Source organism: Phycomyces blakesleeanus (genome assembly GCF_001638985.1).
Source record: "Phycomyces blakesleeanus NRRL 1555(-) unplaced genomic scaffold PHYBLscaffold_17, whole genome shotgun sequence".
Lineage (NCBI taxonomy): Eukaryota > Fungi > Mucoromycota > Mucoromycetes > Mucorales > Phycomycetaceae > Phycomyces > Phycomyces blakesleeanus.
Genome location: NW_017265150.1, coordinates 723,631 through 741,632, shown reverse-complemented (window position 1 = coordinate 741,632; position 18,002 = coordinate 723,631). Strand labels below are relative to the sequence as shown.

The following is an 18,002-nucleotide window of genomic DNA, read 5'->3' as shown; positions in this document are numbered from 1 at the left end:
AAACCTTATTCAAATTGGTAGCCTCTCATATTCGTTTATTTTCTGCTCTAAACTAACGGCAAGCTGATAATTATAACACCGAAAAAAGTCACTTTTAATTTTAATTTTATAAACATCCTACTATCATAATACGCGTTTTTACCACTTTTCCTTCACTTGGTTTTAAACATGAACGCACATATGAATACTTTCGCTGCAGACGCTCCCATCAGATTTAATTACAAGATAAATCTGATCGCTGGAAGAGACAGACTCCTTGTGGAATCGTTGATCCACCGACACCCCTCATATGCTGGTCATGGGCAATCGGGTGCTGCCTGGGATGAAATCCTCAAAAAGGTCAAAGATGCCGGAGGTAAAGGCAACGAAATTGGTGTCTCAACACTCAAGCAGAGACACAAGAATCTGGTCAAGCAGTTCAAAGCAAGACAGACCCAAGAAAAAAAAATGACAGGGTCAAACGAGAGCTACTCTGATCTCGATCAGCTTCTCTTTCAGCTTGTTGAATTGGTAATCTTCACGTTGTATTAGGTATATTCGTCGAATATCAATGTGTTTAATACTATAAGTTTTTAAAGGAGGCTGAAGGAGATCGGGGCAAGGCCATGAAAAAGCAATTGGCTTCCGAGGAAGAAGTCCAGAAGCAGGCAGCTGCAGGTAAAGTCGTGGAGAGAGCGACTTTATTAAAGTCCAACAATCCGTTGAGAGTTGTAGAACAAAAGAAATGGACAGATAAAGTAGAGGGCAGTTCTTCTGGACATCTAGTCGGTCAATCGACGGCCGACTTTTCTGATGCCAGAGAAATGTTGAAGTCCTTTCGGGATGAATTGTCCAGTATGGTGGCTGGAATAAGTGATGGTGAGGTACTTACCTCAATGCGCAGGTTGGAGGAGAATGTTGAAAGAGGATTTCTGGCTATCGAGACAAGGCAGAGAACACTGGAGCAGAGACAGACTCTGCTAGAGGAGAGACAGGCTCGTTTCGAGTACAATATGCAGAGATACCTGCTTTAAGGTCTTAAAAAACAATAAAAATATATATACGTAAAACATGTCATAATAGTCATCAAATTTCTTCACATTACAGATAGTTTGGAGTAAAAAAATATTATTGGTTTAATAATCCATAAATGTACTGCTCTGGTGTAGGAGGAGCAACACCGTACTTTTTGCTTGTCTGGTTTCCTCCATTATAACAGACATGGAGGTTCTTCAAGAACGTTCCAACAATATAATATAGTCCCACTGGGGACTGACCACTTCTTTGGGTCTGTGAGTACTTTAAGAAAGCCCACAGACTCCCGGAATGAGCAAACTCGTGCTCCACGGAAATTCGCACAGCAGACATACTTTTGTTGATAGCAAGTTCTTGCTCATCAGCCGTTTCTAAAACAGACAATATGCAAACCATAAGTCTTTACCGTCGAGATAGATAACTGTACAATACTTACGTCTTCTGAAAGGGATCATCATATGGTCTGATGCGGTATATGCCGGATCACCATACAAGTAATAGCATGGACCATTTATGCTTGTAAAGTCAAATGCTACGCACATCATGGCATCCAATTGACTTTCGCGGTACATGCGCACGTCGTGATTCCTACCACTGTCTGGCCCCATAATGGACGAAGTAATACCATCGGGTGTTACCACTGCTTGGTACTTCAAACCATGTCCTCGCTATAAAGAGTATATAAATTGAGTAAAGACATGTGTCAGATCTATATATCCAATCTTTCACTCACGTAATGGCCATTGTATGCCCCCTCTTGATCAACAATGGGCCTTGCTATCTTGTTGAAGGTTCCATCAATAAACCCAACACAGTACATTGCCAGTGCTTTTATCCAAATAATATATAAAACGTAAGTACTATTAAACTAATATTATATTTTGCAAGTGTTATTTACATCTTTCTCTAATGGCTCGGCTGAAGCGCATCAGGTTTGATTCCCGGAATTGACAGTAGTCAAACTTCAAGGCTGGATAGAACTTAATATAAATCTTCTCTATCATTTCATTGAAGATGACACTGAGAGTAGACTTTCCCTTTCCAAAGAGCAGAGATAAATCTACTAAGCGAGCAGGGAAAACCATTCTGCGAAGCACAATCATCAGAGCCAGTGTCATTGGCAGAGAAAATTCACTTGGAGTGCCTTCTCGAAAGTAGACGATGTCTCCCATTTCAAGAAGAGTGGCCAAGGAGCGTATCTGGTTTTATAAATATATTAAATTAGTACTTTTTTTTTTCTTGAAAGCAATGATTTAATTATACCTCGGGCTGCGTGAATCTAAACAAAAGTTTAGAATCTTCATCAGACAAGGTGCTTGGGTCTAAGCAACCTTGACAATGCAAGAAGACAGCTATGCGTTCCCCTTCCTGCTCACGGTCTCGGGCATATTGAGCAAGTGCTTCTTGAATTTCTTCATTGGTGGGCTCTTGATCTTCGTAAACATCTGCATGTTCCTCTTGCTGTTCAGGAACAGATACCCATCCTCGCTCTTGTTCTTCAGCAATACGCCGAGAGCTGTGATTTATGTAACGATCCGTTAGTTCGATAATAGGATCAAAACGAAACATTTTAAGATTTTGTTAAAGAAAAAGAGAAAGGTGCTGCCCTTTCAAGTAACGGTAATGTTTTCGTTACTGAATATCAAGTCACAATTGATAATGACAGCTTGTACGTTTAGTTAAAATGAATGTCCTACAATTTTATGTAACATAAATAAGCTAAATACGGCAATACAAGTTGAAAATTTGAGTTTCAAAAAAAGCCTTTTTTTAGCTAATATTCTGTGCAACTCTACAAATCTGAGTCCACAAACGTCTCTAATGTTCTTATTTTAGAAGTATATTTTTTTTCAAAAAAGGAACAATATTTTTAAAGACCGTACTTTTTATATACCTGCTCTAGGTGCTCACGGAGTGTCTAATCGATTAGAATTATTCTAATCGATTAGATTTTAAATTTCTTTTTGGTAACTTTTCAAAATACAAATTTGGTACTGTATACGTAATAATAAGTCGGTGTTATAATAAATACTATACTGAAAAAGTATAACTCTTTGAATGCATAATAATTAAAAGTTCTTTCTTTTGCTTTTACCCTCAATAAATAAAGTATACTACTCTCAAAAATGTCTTCAACAACAAATACACTTTCCAATATAGACCTCTCTGAAGAGGACGCGGCACTGATAAGCCTTATTGTTAAGAAGTCTGATGCTATATTCAAAGAAGTATCCAAGACAGATGAGCTTGAGGACGAGGAATTTGATGAAGAACTTGACGAAGAGCTCATAAACGATCAAATATTGCCACAAAAGCGCAACGAAAGCAATAATTCTGCTCAACAAGAAAAAGTAGAATTTATTTCAGCTATCAATGAGCTCTATTTGCAACAGACCTTGAAAGCAATGAAATTAATCAACCAAGACATCTTCTTCTTGATCTACATTGGCAGCGTGTCTATGATTCAGGAACGGGTAGTGATTCGTAGACGAGCTAACCAAGGTACATACCGTTGGTGGACAATCGACCACCCAAACCTTACTGACGAAGAGACTGGAGAGCGTGCCTTTAAGACCCATTATCGGATTACGCGATCAACTTTCGAGAACCTTGTGAATCTTCTAAAAAACACAGCTGCATACTCAAGGTTCACTGATGAACAAAGAAGCACTTGGAATGTTGCCCAACAGGTTGCTGTTGTTTTATGGAGATTCTGTAACACACACTTTGGTTATAGAATTGCTAAGGCAACACTTGGTGTTGGCCACGGCTCCTACAATGAGTTTACAGTACGTTTTATCAATACAATGACAAAAGAAATTGCCAATAAGGTCATTGTATGGCCATCAACCATTCAAAAGCAGAGAGAAATTGCCAACGGTTTTGCTACTCGTACAAGTACCAGTATCCATGGCCATGACCACTTGAAAGACGTTGTTGGTGCCATCGACGGGAAACTCGTACAGATAGAAAAGCCAAGAGTAGATGGAAATTGATATGTTGATCGCAAAAACCATACGTCAATGAACCTGATGGCAATTTGTGATCACAATAAAAAGTTTCTTGATATCTGTGTTGGTGCACCAGGTAATAAATCTATATAATCTGACTATACTACTTGAATACTTATCTATTAACCAAATCTTTTCAGGAAGTTTTCACGATGCAAAATTTTTTAAACTTAGCCAGATATATCAGGATATGATCTCAGAAGATGAAGGAAGGAGACCGTGTCTTGATGGTACCTATATTATTGGAGGTATAAACAATTTAAAGTTAAACAGTTTTTGTATCTGTCTTATATCATTATGTCTCACTGTTCATGTTTAATATTTACCTAATAGATTCGGCATATCCTCTTCTCCCGCAGATGATGACTCCTTTCACAGAAAGAAACAGCACAGAAACCCCACTTACCGACCAAGAAATAGCGGCCCGTAAGAAATACAACAGCATGCAGTCCTCTACTCGGCAAAAAATTGAGAACACCTTTTCTTTACTCGTACTTCGATGGCGATTTATGTACAAACACCTCTTTGTCTTAAAAACCGATAACATGGCATTGATAATCACTTCTTGCTGTGTTCTTCACAATTTATGTATTGACAATGGTGATTCCATCATTGTGGATGCTGAAGAGGATGTCGAGATGCGCAGATTTCTGGAAAATGAGGCTGATGATGACGTGGAGCTATTAATGGAACCAATGAGTAGAGATATGGAGACTGATATCCCTACAGTCAATGAATTTGGCACTAGAACTAGCCTTACTTCTCGCTTGAGACAACTCAAGGATCAGGGAGTAATAAAAAGAAATGAAGTTATGAGCAGCTTGTAAAGCTTATACTTCCAACAAGACTGCTTGACTTTTTTTAAATTCTAATATATAAAATGGTGAAAACATGTACAGTTTTTATTTTATGCCTCACCATTGTCATTGCTTTGGATGCTACTGTCTTCAATGTTTCTACTAACAAACTTAGACAGAAGGTCTGTCATTCTTTTGTGATCAGCAAGGAGTTCGTCGTCTCTTCTTGCCCGTCTTGCACGCTCCAGTGATCTCTCCTCGTTCTCCTTCACAAACAAGTTCACCTCCATCGTTCTCAACTCCAACTCCAAAGCTACTCTTCTCTTCTTTTCTTCTCTTTCTTCAGCTGTACCAAACGCTTCTGTAAGCTCCCGTGTAGATACACGGATATCTTCTCTCATTGCTGCATATGCTGAGCCCATAAGCTCCAACATGGAATCATAACGATCACCAGCAGGCAACCGATCATGTGCAGGTGCTACAAGCAAGGGCACACTGGGCGGGACGGAACTATAGCTGTTGGCTACTGGATCCTCAGCTGCAGGCTCCTAAGTTACTGGCTCATCGGCTACAGGCTCCTCCGCTGCCGGCTCCTCAGCTGCCGCTTGTTCTTCCTCAAGAATTTCCAAAGGCTGGGAAGTTCCAACATGCTCCCTGGTTATTCTTCCAGTTGTCGATGTACGCGTGATTGTTACTCCTTGGGACATAGTCCCAGTCGAAACCAAGCATGGAATGCTGTACGTGGGATCGTTCAACGTAATCTCACGCATTTCGTTGAACCAGCGCATACGAGGCAGGTATGCATTACGGCCTGTTTGAGCATATACTCTGCCCGAATCTGCTTTGAAACTAGTTTTCAACAACTTGAACTTCGTGTTGCATTTGTTGCTATCCACTGTCGAGTTGAAGGATAATGGCAAGTTTTCAAAGTCAGTTTCAGCCTTGAAAGCTTCCACAAGAGTATTCCAAAGGTGACCAATTTTCTTCTTGTTTCCACCTGCAGCTTTAACCAAGTTATGATGGTCTGTTTGCAAAATAACTTTCAAGAGAAGACGGGTCGCGTCCATAGACCAGAATTGACTAGTGCTGACCTCAGGGACATCTTCCGTACTAGCAGCTTGTTCTGCATCCTCATCGTCTTCGGAATGCAAAACGTCTTCTTCGTCAATGGCGTCTTCCAGTTCACCATTTCCAGTTGCTTCAGCAGAAACAACATCTGGGAATGTGTCAAACACGGCCTCATTTGAAGTTTCTGGGAGGGATTGACTATCCTCTGTTGCAGGCTGAGCAGGGTTGACCGAAACAAATCGAATTCTGTTGTATGACATTAGTAAAAAAGGGTTATGGAAAGAACAAGAGAGTGAAAATAAGATATGGTTGCAAAATAAAATGACTCTCAAAAGGGGTGTTGATAGCAATCAAAATCTGAACCATATATGGCAATAAAAAATATTTTATACTGACACGTAGGGTACTTGAGGGAGCAGGTGTAACTAATTACAAGTCTACTATAAGGAAGAACGCTCTAGTTGAATAGTGTTTATGGCCGGGTTACTAGCTAGCAAGGGTTGTATTCCCAATTGGAGGCGTGGTAACGAGGGTCAATAAACTACAGTTAAGAGGAAACGTTCTCAAGACAATAGAACTGCACTCAGTATTTAATTAGGGGTGTCAAATAATATTTATGACTAGGCGTATGGGGATGGAATCAGTTGTCAAAATGAATAAAAAATGGGAAAGTGTTTTTAACGAGGTAAAAAGGTTACTTTATTGTCCTTCACTAAACTTCCTCTGATAATGGCCTCCTTTGCCAACTTCGTCTACCTACTCTACATCCACTTCAGTCTCCTCTCGCCACTTCTCACTTTCTCCGCAGTGTGGCGGCCACCAACCACCACGCCCACCGTCTCAATACCTCGTAGACAGCAGAGATAAAATACACGGACGTTAAAAATAAATTACCATATCTAATTGTGTAACCTTCTAACTATGGAAGGTACATTCTAATCGATTAGACACTCCATGAGCACCTAAACAGTTGTATTTGTAAACCTTGATAGTTCTTGTCAAGAGCCGATATAGTCTCTTGTAGAATATTGTATTATATTAATATACAGTGTAATAATATTACGGTACATATAAAGAGAATAAAAGAAAAACAAGTCTTACCATGTCAATGACAGTAGCATGAGATGGAAGTTCTAGATGCAGAGAATGTTTGAGAGAGGGTAGTTCATCTATAATAAAAGTTATATTTTGTTACATAAATATTGAAACAAAATGTAATAAATAAAAAGAACTATAAAATATTACCGTGTTGGTTGCCATGTTTAGTTGTAGTGTATGTTTTTGGCGACACGGCCTATAAAAAAGTCAGCAAAATTTTAGATGACAATGCTTACTAACGTTTGCTAATCGGGATGGACATTGTGAAGAGGATGCATCAGAAATAAAAAGAATGATAGTGTCTATGGCAACAGAATGTATCAGTATTTTTTTTAGCTGTTTATGAAAAAAAAGACGCCACCTTACCATAGAAACCCTGACATATAATAAACGATGAATAGAAAGATGGAGCAAGTGCCTATGGCAGCCAAATATATAAATATTCTTATTTGTTATCTGTGATGAAGCTCTTTTTAAAAAGAATATAACTTACTAAAATATCCAAATATAATAAAACTTGAAAAGAGAGAGAAAAGAGAAAGAAAAGAGAAAGACAAGCCAGAATGAGACAAAGAGAAAAAAAATAAAAATAAAAATACAAATAAAAATAAAAATTACAAAAGAAGTAATAAAGAAATCAAAACAAATGCTTGCCCTCAAGAGAAACTGAAAGAGTGTAATGAAATAAAACCCAAAAGCAATATTTCCATTGTATCTTACACAGAGCTTGTGTAAGAGAGCAATTTAGATTTATTCTTGAAACAATCTCTATTGTCAATAAATATATTTTCTTTCAAAATATTAATTAGCTTCTTTGCTACACTCGCACTTTTACAAATACTCACACTCACACTCACACTCACACTCACACTCACACTCAAACATATAATCACATTCACATACATACAAAAGACCATATTTTACAAGTACTCTTATATACAAAGAACACTATGTTGTATATATAATGTTAAATCATAATATAGATAGTTCATACTTATTTGTTTTTTTATTAATTTATAGAAAATGCCTAAAGTCAATCGTACACTTGCTCCCCGTCCATCAAAAGAACACGCAGATCTGATTGCTAGATTAGATGCAATGCAGCAAAGCCTGAAGGATATGGATTCCAAAATTGGCTACGTTGTCAAAGGCAACGCTGATGATTTAGAAGTTCTGGATACTCTTACTGGAACTTCTGATAATGTTCTTGAGATTGCTCCCGCCTCTGCTCCTACCTCTGCTCCCGCTGCCACTTCTACTGATGTTAATCAAGAAGTTTACAATCGACTTTTTGTGAGTAAAGCATTATCAAGTAATTTATCAATATACTATCTCACACAATATATAGTCTCTTATCCGAAGCCGATTAAGGGATCCAAAATTCAGATCAAATGATGCAGCTTTGATTGCAGCAAATGACAGCAAGTCCAGTTGGAATACTGAAATTCATTTCAATCGTTCCCTTAATAAAGAACTGACACTTGCACTTATGGCTTACCTGAAGCCAAAGTTTGCTGCGGGTAGGCTTAGGCCATCTGAAATCCACAGTAGTATTTATACTAACTTTTGTGGAAGATGTTCTGCTGAACGAAAGTCGCCGTCAGCCCTTGATGCAGGAAGATCAAGGTCAAGGAGAGCAAGTCGAGCAACCACTGTATGTTGTGTTGTATTTTGATAAAAATAATAATATTGAGTAATATTAATAAATGTGTGTTATTAGAACTTTGACTGCCATGAGCTGGCCTACAGTATATACAAGGCTGACATTGATACGTTGATGGGAAAGGATTGCGAAGGGCTCATCAACAAGGCAGCAATGTCTGAGGATGAGTCGAAGGATGAGATACCTGGAGTTCCAGGCAATTGTGTGCTCTGTACAGTGCGTCCATTCTGGAGAAGCGATGAGGTAAATACTTTTATAAATAATGTTAAATGCAATCTATTGTCTTTTAGTAAAATAAACATAATATTTTTATTGTAATCTAGTACAATCAGTTTCTGGAGCATGTTAACAAAGCCATGCTCAGATGCTTGAACCTAAATGTGCGCCAGATGGCAAAGAAGACCTTTGGCAGAGATGCTGATTTAGCAGTCCCGAGTCAACTGAAGTACTCTCTTCCCCAGTGGGCTTTCAGAGATAAGCTCTAATAAAAAAATTCTCTTTCATCCTTCGCATTATAATTTCAACAAACACAAACTTATTGCGAAACATGAATGCTACAATTGTCTTTTTCTCTTGGATTCTTTAAAAAGGAGAGATAAATTTTATTAATTTCTATGCATAGTGTTTTTTTGGTAAAGGAATGACTAGTATTTTTTTAACATTTTGATGTGTTGTATGCTCAGCTGTAGCAACTTGCAACAAAATTCTATGCACTGACAATATGCTTTGATGGCTGTCATGAGAGAACGTAGGATAACAAATATTAACATGTTAAAGTGAACGAGAATGATTGTCAGCTGGCATAAACCATTTGACGAAAGCAAAAACATGTTGATCATAATGCATAAGCCGGAATTGGCAATTGTTATTGTTGGTAGGTGGTGGGATAAAGGAATGTGTGAAAAAGTACTGAATTTAACCTGTGTATGCGAGTACACGCTGGCCTGTACTTCCATAAAATTTGGCTTGAATGAGGGAACCATGATGTCCTGATTCATTCTGGCCTTTATAAGTCTGGCCAAGAATGTTTACTGATTTAAGCTTATTTATCAGGTTGTCAACAAAGTACGGTGATGATGAAGCTTCTTCGTAATGGACCAATGCTTGATTTCGGTATGCAGTCTTATAATATTCAAAGAGATGAAGATAGTGAATATTACTCATTGGTGTTAATGCTGCTGTAAGGAGTGGGAAGGCGGAAGGAGGGAAAGGCTCATTGCCTTTGATGACAAGATCTGGATTTTCGGAATAATCAATAAAGGATTGTAGACGTAAGGTACGTTGACGGATGGTAGGGGCGGTAATTGACATAGAGGTTGGCATAGGTGTTGGCATAGATGTTGGCATAGGTGTTGACATAAGTTTAAAAATGAATTGGCGGAAGGAGACTTGGCTTGGACCTCGAAGAACAGCATTGACATAGTCTTCCTTGTGTACGTCTTCAACAAATTTTCGCATATAGGTTTCTTCAAACCCAATTTTTCTGTTTGTTTTCATATTTTTTAACAGACCGTTAAATCTCTCGAACCCGAAGAGCCAATAACCATACACTGGTCCAAAATCACGAATAACATCGTGAAGATGGAGGTGCAGGTGCATGTTACAGGCGAGGATTTTGGTTAGATACGTGGTTTCGCATTTCTGACAGAATCTTTCAATGAATGTGTGGGCGTTGCTTAGTTCAAGGAAAGTGATGGTTGGTTTTATCAATAGGCGACATGCATCAACGTAGTCGATCCAGTTGTTGAACATATTATTCGGAATAACGCCCTTCAACAAAACAGGAGAGTAAACGAGCACCCACGACTTCCACTCGCCTGCTTTCATGTACGAAAACCCTTTGCCGATTCTCTTCGTCAAAGCAGTGTACTTGCCAGGAATCACTATTGTCTCTGCTGTCTTCTGCATTGTGACTAGATCGTCTTTCGAAATCTTCTTCTCAATCCACCAATCCAGCATCCTCTTTGGAGTTCCCAGGAAAAGATTATGCATGGGATCAATGATCGTTCCACGTACTAGATCAAAGTATCCAAGACGATACAACTGCGACCATCCAACACCATTTTCGACCTCCAGCTGATGCCTTTCTGAGGGGGTACTAGCACTTTCCCACTCCTCAGCATGCAACCTGCTTTCTACACCATTACGAAGATTCCATTGAGAAAAGACAAATCCACTAAAATCGACGTTGATTCCATTTGGCAGACGAGGGAACTGGTGGTTGCACTTGTAGCAGGCGCACGTACTGTTGTGAGAAGTGAACCCGCTTGTTTTCCGAGCAGCTGGAATATCGCAGGCCACCATCAGCAGTGCTGCACGAACATTGACTCCACCGGGACATTCGAAGGTTGGAATCTTCATTCCCACGTACAACGTCTCCAACTCATCTACCAAAGGTTTGAGATAGTGATTTATCTCTTCAGACTTTGGTTCCTTAGTACCTGGCATAAGTCCAACCAGAATGACGTTCTCTGGCTTAAACCGTTCGTCCCGGGGAAGATTGTTGATAGCAATATAAATTGCACCAGACGAGTGAGATACATTATCGAATGGCTGGAACCAGTCGATGTTGATAGTTAACATTAATGAACGTGAATCTTGGGTGAATTGCACGCCATCTTTGTCTTTTAACTCCTTCCACATAGCTCCGTCGTAGATATCGCACATGGTATTCATCATCTTCAACTCGTGGTTCCAATGTCTGATTTTTTTTTCGAACTCTGGGCGAAGGAAAAACGTCTTTAATGTCTGTTTGATAGACTGGTACACATATGACCGCTTAGCTATCAAAGCACCCGATGACGATGATTTTATCAATTGACAACCACAAGACGAGCGCGCACCAAGCTTCACAAAATCACAATGAGAAGGAGCAGATACACTTTCCTCGTACACCTTGTGGCAATCCTGACACACAACAAATTTCTTTACGCCTTTGGTCATGGCTGAGAAACCTGTCATGCGCTGTAGACCAGGAAGGCTCAAGGGCAGTTGGAAATCCTGCTCGTAAATCGTCAAGAGCTTGTTGATGAACTAGATCAAGACAACAGCGCCCTTGTTGACCACATAGCGGGAAGCGAACATTACCACAAATGTAGCAATGAACCTGTGCACTGGGTTCTCTGGCATATTGGGGGTGGCAAAAGGATCTAGTGTAAAAATTGCAAAAAAAAATTAACACCCCCCTTTTTTTCAGATTTTCATTTTTCAATTTTTTAGTAGCACAGCACCAACCTTCATCAACAAGTGAAATTCCTCGACTTCAAACTCAACAACATCTTCATCATCATCTTCGCTTTCTTCGCCATTGCTGCTTTCATCATCACCACTGCTCTCCTCAGCATTACCACTCTCATCACTATCGCTTTCACTGTTGTGAATCTCTTCATTCCCAACCGAAACATTATCATCGTCAGACTCTGAAGCACCTTTCCAAACAGGTGAGCTGGTCTGACCATACGCCTCTTCTGTGGTTCCATATTGCCGGGTTGGAATAGCTATATATAGAATATGTTTCTTAGTTAAGCTCCATTATTTTTATTCAAATTAATATTTTCTACGTTCAACATCAACCTCCATCGCATTTCTTTGGGGAGAAGATTCTATTAAAGAATGCTATTTTGTTTAAACTGCAAAAAACCCAAATAAAATCTAATACAATAATACTAAAAACTGCGTACCACTTTCACATCTTATAGCATCTAATCTTGCTCTTTTGTTATGGCGCTAAGCAGCTCTTCTGGCAACAAAACTATAGCCTAGTTCGTTCTGACTACATTCAGCACAATAGCACTTTTCATTGTAAAGTTGGGGGATTGAGGACATGGTGTTTTTTGTTTTGTTTTGTTTTTGAATATTAAGAGAAAAAGGAAACAAGTGCTACATATACTTTATTTACTATGGCCTTTATAATAATAAAAAAAAAATCTTTGTGCTAGTTATATCCAAGCCAATAGAATACAACAAAACTGCGTTTTCAACATGAACATAAGAAAACCCTGCTGAGATGAAAATTGACCCCACATTTTCCATTGTTATCAGGTAACTGTGCACATTGGAATTTCCTCCCTTTTTTCCAGTGCGATCATTGTGGTAGCGGATTTTAATGATAGAGGGAATGCGGAAGGAGGGAGAGGTTCGTTGCCTTTTACAAGTACATTTGGATCTTCAGAAGCCTCGACAAATGACTGTATGCGGAAGGTACGTTGACGGATGGATGGAATGGTGGCGGGTGTAAAGGAATAAGTGAGTTTGGTAAGGAGAGAAAATGCAGATGTCTGGTGAGTACTCTGAAGGAAACTGTTGACAAGATCGTCTTTGTGCACATCTTCAATGAATTTCTTCATAAATGTTTCTTCAAACCCGATCTTCCTGTTTGTCTTCAAATTTTTTAACAACCCGTTAAATCGCTCGAACCCAAATAGCCAATAACCGTACACTGGTCCAAAATCACGAATTGTATCACGAAGATGGAGGTGTAGGTGCATATTACAGGTGAGGATTTCGGCGTTGTACAGCTCGTCACATCTGGTGCAAAAAGTTTGAAGAAACTGATGGGCAGTGTTGACTTCATTGAACGTGATCGTTGGCTTGATCAACAGGCGGCATGCATCAACAAAGTTAATCCAGTTTTCGAATCTGTCTTTTGCAAGAACATCTTTCAACAGAACTGGCGAGTATACGAGCACCCATGACTTCCACTCGTCTGCCTTCATATACGAAAACTGCTTTCCTATTTTCGAGTTCAAAGAGGTGTATTCACCAGGCACAATCATCGTTTCTGCAGTCTTCTGCATTGCCACAAAATCGCCATCTTGAATGTCTTCGTCTTTGATCCAACGATCCATCAATCTTTTAGGCGTTCCCAGGAATAAATTATGCATGGGATCGATGATCGTTCCACGTACTAGATCAAGGTATCCAAGGCGATGCAACTGCGACCATCAAACACCATTTCGACCTCCATTCGATGCCTTTCTGAGGGGGTACTAGCACTTTCCCACTCCTAAGCATGCAACCTGTTCTCTACACCGTCACGAAGCACCCACCGAGAGAAGTCAAACCCACGAAAGTCAATATTGACACCGTTTTCCAAGCGAGGGAAATGTCTGTTGCACTTGTAACATGCCCATGTACTGTTGTGCGAGGTGAACCCACTTGTCTTTCTTGCTGCTGGGATGTCACAGGCCACCATCATCAATGTGGCATGGATGCGGACACCACTAGGACATATCACTGGAAAAACACCCCTGAATACACTAGTGCCGAAATAATTCAGTGATAGTGTATATGTAGAGTATATTTCATCTCAGTACCGCTTTTTGTGTTCAAATAAAAAAAACCTGCTTTTACTACATTCTATTGGCTCGGATATAACAAGCAACAAAAGGTATTTTATTTATTACTATAAAGTATTTGTGAATAGATAAATGTAACACCTGTTTCCCTTTTATTTCATTATTAAAAAAACACAAACGTCATGTCTTCTATCGAACAAAACTTTGAAGAGTGCTATTGTACCGAGTGCATTAAAAATTATAATGGATACACTGTGGTATTTCAGGTACGAAACAATAGAAAAATAATAAATTTGATAATAGATGTTGTGGTGGTTGAAGTTGAAGAAGTTTTTAAGAGGAAGAATTGAAGATTTGAGATTAGGAACGAAGATTCGTGAGAACTTGTGTAGGTTTTGTTTATTGAGAAAGGATTTTGTATCAAAGTTTGACGAGGTTCCTACACTGAACTACTACTGCTATTTATATTATTTTGGATCGGGAAAATTATATGACTGGGGTCAGGTAATCGATCCTATCTGAGTCTTAATCAGAGCAACGTGATCTTGGGATAATTAATGTATGATTAATTATATAAATGTGTGTAGTCCCAATGAAGTATTAACATCGAAAGTAAATGTGTTTATGAGTTATAATTATGCTTATAATAATCCACTGATGTATCCCATATTATGGTGATATCATCATATGAAATATAATCACTATCATGCATGCTAAACCTGTGTGTTAAATAATAAAGTAATCGGTAGACACCTTTGACTGGAATAGCTGAGGCCTTATATTATTTCCTTCAGACTTATTCTCAATTACAGCAGTAGTCAATACTCATTTACAACAATAGAGATGTATAGAAATACTTTGAGACTGTATATCAGTTGTCCTTTATTCATAAATAAAAAGTGTCCCTTTTTATAAGAAAACACAATCTGCTCTTGTCATTACGTCTTAGTTTCTTAAGGCTTTCTTCCTTTACTATATTTGGTTATTAGAGTGTATTTACTGCTTAACTAGTGTCAGTGTTACAATTATGACATCAAGTCATAAATTGTACTTCTTTAGCTTTTAGCTATTCTTTTCTCTTTTACACTAGAGCTTTAGGACTTCCTACTAAATTAGCTCCATATCGCTCTGACACAGTTTACCTGGCAGTATGATATAATTATCTTAACAATCTTTAAGATATTATCTACAGTACTAACTGTAATAATTATTGGCCTGATTACTTAATTGTTTATATATATATTATACTGACAAGATGATAGCTACTACACTATCCCAATATGAATATGTTCTTATATGTGATAAATCCAACATCCAAGTATCTGGATCACCACAGCACATATACTAACTTATATATTAGTTATACGAGTAATACATATCTTTAGATATATCAGCTATGGATGGCAGGACTCTTCTTTAGGAATTATAATTGTTGATGCTTTTCTATTAAAAGAACGTTTGTTATATTTTTAGAAAAGAAAGAAAAACAAAGTGCAGACGAGAAGTACGGTGAGACTTTGTTTATTGATGAAAAGAGAGATGATCTTCTATTGCTATTTGCTATGTGAGTTTATATAGACATTGCGTGTGTATTTAGGATAATGATATGAGTATATCATGTGATGTCTGTTTTCTTATATCATAGATAATATATTGTTAAGTTATTACCCACGCTCTTGTTTGAGTGATTAGTGATGTTGACTAAGGTGTGTGACCTTGTTATCGGTATATTCTTTATTTAATGATAGTGTGAGAAATAATGTATAATTGATACTGGTCGCTTATTCAATATGTCTTTGTCTTATTGTCTGTGCGCTCTATTTGAATCTACGATTATGTTGGATACAACACCATGTGCTTCCTGGAGAGTGAGGGTCCTACCCCCATGAGGGATGTAGGGAGCATTCACAAAGCCAAAGGAAGTGTAAGTTATGAAATATCAAGAAAAAACCACTAACATCATTTTAGAGACCTGGTGGTGGGAGATACAATGCCTTTGTAGAGTTACCCACACTCACCAGTTCTGCTTTCTTTGGTCAGGACGAGATGCACCTCCTAGGTCATGGAACAGGGCATCAGCTCTATCAAGCCCTTGGTGGCAAATTCTGCCCTGGGACTGCAGGCCTGGGCAGAAAATCCCATGGAATGCACCTCCAAGAACGCCTGCAACGACTTGAGTACCCCTTTGCCCTGGATGTTAGCCTAGATGACATCGAAAAAGCAGTCAGCACATCCAGGGCAGATATACCAATGGCATTTACTGGTACGTGGAGGTCAATGAAGGAATCGAACGGCAAGAGGAAGACCATCAATTGGATGGACTTCCTCTTGTTCATTGTACCAACCATGGTAATCAATCACCTCTGCTTTGCAGATGCAAAGCAGGCCGTGAGAGACCTGGTGCTGGCATGCTTCATTGTCCAACAATGGAGCATCACCACCAGCGACATTGTTGCCGTGGAGTAGTAAGTCGCTTAGATATATATTTCTATCCGGTTTTTAATGAGTTTTATAGGGCAATTGGCCACTGGCACTCCTTTCTGAGGTGCAAGATTTCGGATGGTAAGCTGAAATCCAACATATTTGTGATGAACCAGCACATGCTGGTTCATCTTGGTTTCATGTTGTGGGAAATGGGCCCTTTGCAGGCTTACAGCTGCCGTCCGATAGAATACACGATTGGTACCTATACCTCTGCGATCAAGTCCAGGAAGGAGCCCGGAAAAAACATGGAAAATGTTCTTTTCCAGATGGCGGCCATCAGCCACTGCCGCGGCAACTGTCCAGCCAGGACTGGACCAGCTGACAGAAGGACCAGCAACTTCAAGGTTGCAAGTGATGATATTGCTGGTCCTCAGCTGTGGTCCAGTCTGACCAGGTATAGCATGGCCGAGTTGGCCAACACCATTGGCATGGAATGGAAGGACCTCGTCCAACAGTTGTTGCCTTTCTGGGCAGGAGAAGGAGTTTCCTCCTTTGAGGAACAAGACTCAGTGGTTTGCACCACGAAGATGTGGAAAGACTCAGTGGTTTACAGAGTCCAGTCCTCCTTTGACAGTAGACATGTTCAAGCTAACAATCTTGTTGTGCTCAAACATATGTGGGAGTAAGTGTTGTTAGTTATATTCTACATTGTTAAAAGTTGATATTAATCATAATTTAATTATGTTTTTTGAAAGTTATGGATTTGTCCGCAAATTCTTTTCCCACATTGTCAAAGGAGTGACCAGGCTCTTTGCAGCCACCGAGAGTCTTTCCGATGTCAGGCCCTTGCCAGGCATGCTCTTCCCTGTGTCAAGCAACTGCTCGCAGGGCGAGATGAGGATAGTGGATGTGAAGTCCTTCAAGGGGATGGCTGGCCTCGTCCATGATACTAAGGACGGGGCCATTAGACATATCGTCTGGCCCTTGCCGACCCACAACCAGTAATTTTTTTTCTTCTTTTTTTTCCCTCTTTCTTTTTAATAAATGTATATAAACCTTTCATCTTATTCAGATATTACTCAATGAAGTTGATTGTCATTATCATTTTATTTAAAATTGCGCATCACCAGAAAATCCAAATTAATGATATATCTGATTGATTGGCTATATTTGTAACATTGATCAAAATTGTAAACAAAAAAGAACAGTCATCTTTTTTTTCTCACCTAAAATAGACGTCTGAGTTTAACACATGAAAAAAAGATTAATTGCGGGTCTACAGCTTCTAAAAGGGGCTTAGAACACTCTAAATTTAGTAAGATTGATATGATTTTTACAAAGTTACACGGATTTTGCAGATATGCAATTATTTCTGTAAGTACTTGCACTTTTTTTTCTACAGTGTAGTGGTTATCATCAAGTCTGTATTCAAGATTCCGATGTGTCCAAGACTGCATTCAACACACGATATGGCCAATACGAGTTCCTGGTCTTGCCCTTTGGTTTAACAAATGCGTTGCCTACCTTTCAACATCTCATGAATAAGGTTCCAGGAGATTGCTTAGACCAGTTTGCCTTGGTGTACCTGGACGACATTCTTATATTCAGCAAGAATCCCAAAGAACATGAA

At 39.0% G+C, this 18,002-nt stretch overlaps 9 protein-coding genes across 9 annotated transcripts; 4 read left to right on the top strand and 5 right to left on the bottom strand.

Moving 5' to 3' along the window:
• Window positions 1-161: 161 nt before the first annotated feature.
• Window positions 162-1,045, top strand: PHYBLDRAFT_77558 (hypothetical protein). The gene is made up of 2 exons (XM_018443270.1): window positions 162-510; window positions 579-1,045. Exons 1-2 carry the CDS (start codon window positions 169-171, stop codon window positions 1,011-1,013), a joined length of 777 nt encoding a protein of 258 aa, XP_018288990.1. The 5' UTR covers window positions 162-168; the 3' UTR covers window positions 1,014-1,045.
• Window positions 1,046-1,107: 62 nt separating this feature from the next.
• PHYBLDRAFT_171021 (hypothetical protein) lies at window positions 1,108-2,583 on the bottom strand (the record flags this gene model as incomplete). Its single annotated transcript, XM_018436474.1, has 5 exons — window positions 1,108-1,385; window positions 1,451-1,682; window positions 1,748-1,842; window positions 1,913-2,213; window positions 2,278-2,583. The coding sequence occupies 5 exons, from the start codon at window positions 2,581-2,583 to the stop codon at window positions 1,108-1,110; spliced, it is 1,212 nt and encodes a 403-aa protein (XP_018288989.1).
• Window positions 2,584-3,140: 557 nt separating this feature from the next.
• PHYBLDRAFT_148168 (hypothetical protein) lies at window positions 3,141-4,010 on the top strand (the record flags this gene model as incomplete). Its single annotated transcript, XM_018432024.1, has 1 exon — window positions 3,141-4,010. The coding sequence occupies one exon, from the start codon at window positions 3,141-3,143 to the stop codon at window positions 4,008-4,010; it is 870 nt and encodes a 289-aa protein (XP_018288988.1).
• A 922-nt stretch (window positions 4,011-4,932) lies between these two features.
• On the bottom strand, window positions 4,933-6,150 carry PHYBLDRAFT_171019 (hypothetical protein; the record flags this gene model as incomplete). Its single annotated transcript, XM_018436473.1, has 2 exons — window positions 4,933-5,355; window positions 5,380-6,150. The coding sequence occupies 2 exons, from the start codon at window positions 6,148-6,150 to the stop codon at window positions 4,933-4,935; spliced, it is 1,194 nt and encodes a 397-aa protein (XP_018288987.1).
• Window positions 6,151-6,569: 419 nt separating this feature from the next.
• On the bottom strand, window positions 6,570-7,499 carry PHYBLDRAFT_159505 (hypothetical protein). The gene is made up of 5 exons (XM_018433999.1): window positions 7,482-7,499; window positions 7,355-7,406; window positions 6,992-7,290; window positions 6,875-6,907; window positions 6,570-6,809 (listed from the first exon to the last, which is right to left on the bottom strand). The coding sequence occupies exons 3-5, from the start codon at window positions 6,992-6,994 to the stop codon at window positions 6,684-6,686; spliced, it is 162 nt and encodes a 53-aa protein (XP_018288986.1). The 5' UTR covers window positions 6,995-7,290; window positions 7,355-7,406; window positions 7,482-7,499; the 3' UTR covers window positions 6,570-6,683.
• Window positions 7,500-8,011: 512 nt separating this feature from the next.
• On the top strand, window positions 8,012-9,136 carry PHYBLDRAFT_63986 (hypothetical protein; the record flags this gene model as incomplete). The annotated part of the gene is made up of 4 exons (XM_018441214.1): window positions 8,012-8,281; window positions 8,337-8,642; window positions 8,709-8,894; window positions 8,975-9,136. 4 exons carry the CDS (start codon window positions 8,012-8,014, stop codon window positions 9,134-9,136), a joined length of 924 nt encoding a protein of 307 aa, XP_018288985.1.
• A 1,486-nt stretch (window positions 9,137-10,622) lies between these two features.
• Window positions 10,623-11,153, bottom strand: PHYBLDRAFT_102486 (hypothetical protein; the record flags this gene model as incomplete). The annotated part of the gene is made up of 1 exon (XM_018427726.1): window positions 10,623-11,153. A coding segment is annotated over one exon (531 nt), but the record flags the coding sequence as incomplete, so codon positions are not given.
• Window positions 11,154-12,688: 1,535 nt separating this feature from the next.
• Window positions 12,689-14,008, bottom strand: PHYBLDRAFT_63988 (hypothetical protein; the record flags this gene model as incomplete). Its single annotated transcript, XM_018441215.1, has 3 exons — window positions 12,689-13,585; window positions 13,681-13,909; window positions 14,004-14,008. The coding sequence occupies 3 exons, from the start codon at window positions 14,006-14,008 to the stop codon at window positions 12,689-12,691; spliced, it is 1,131 nt and encodes a 376-aa protein (XP_018288983.1).
• A 1,792-nt stretch (window positions 14,009-15,800) lies between these two features.
• On the top strand, window positions 15,801-17,377 carry PHYBLDRAFT_171014 (hypothetical protein; the record flags this gene model as incomplete). The annotated part of the gene is made up of 4 exons (XM_018436472.1): window positions 15,801-15,872; window positions 15,917-16,410; window positions 16,464-17,054; window positions 17,128-17,377. 4 exons carry the CDS (start codon window positions 15,801-15,803, stop codon window positions 17,375-17,377), a joined length of 1,407 nt encoding a protein of 468 aa, XP_018288982.1.
• Window positions 17,378-18,002: the final 625 nt, after the last annotated feature.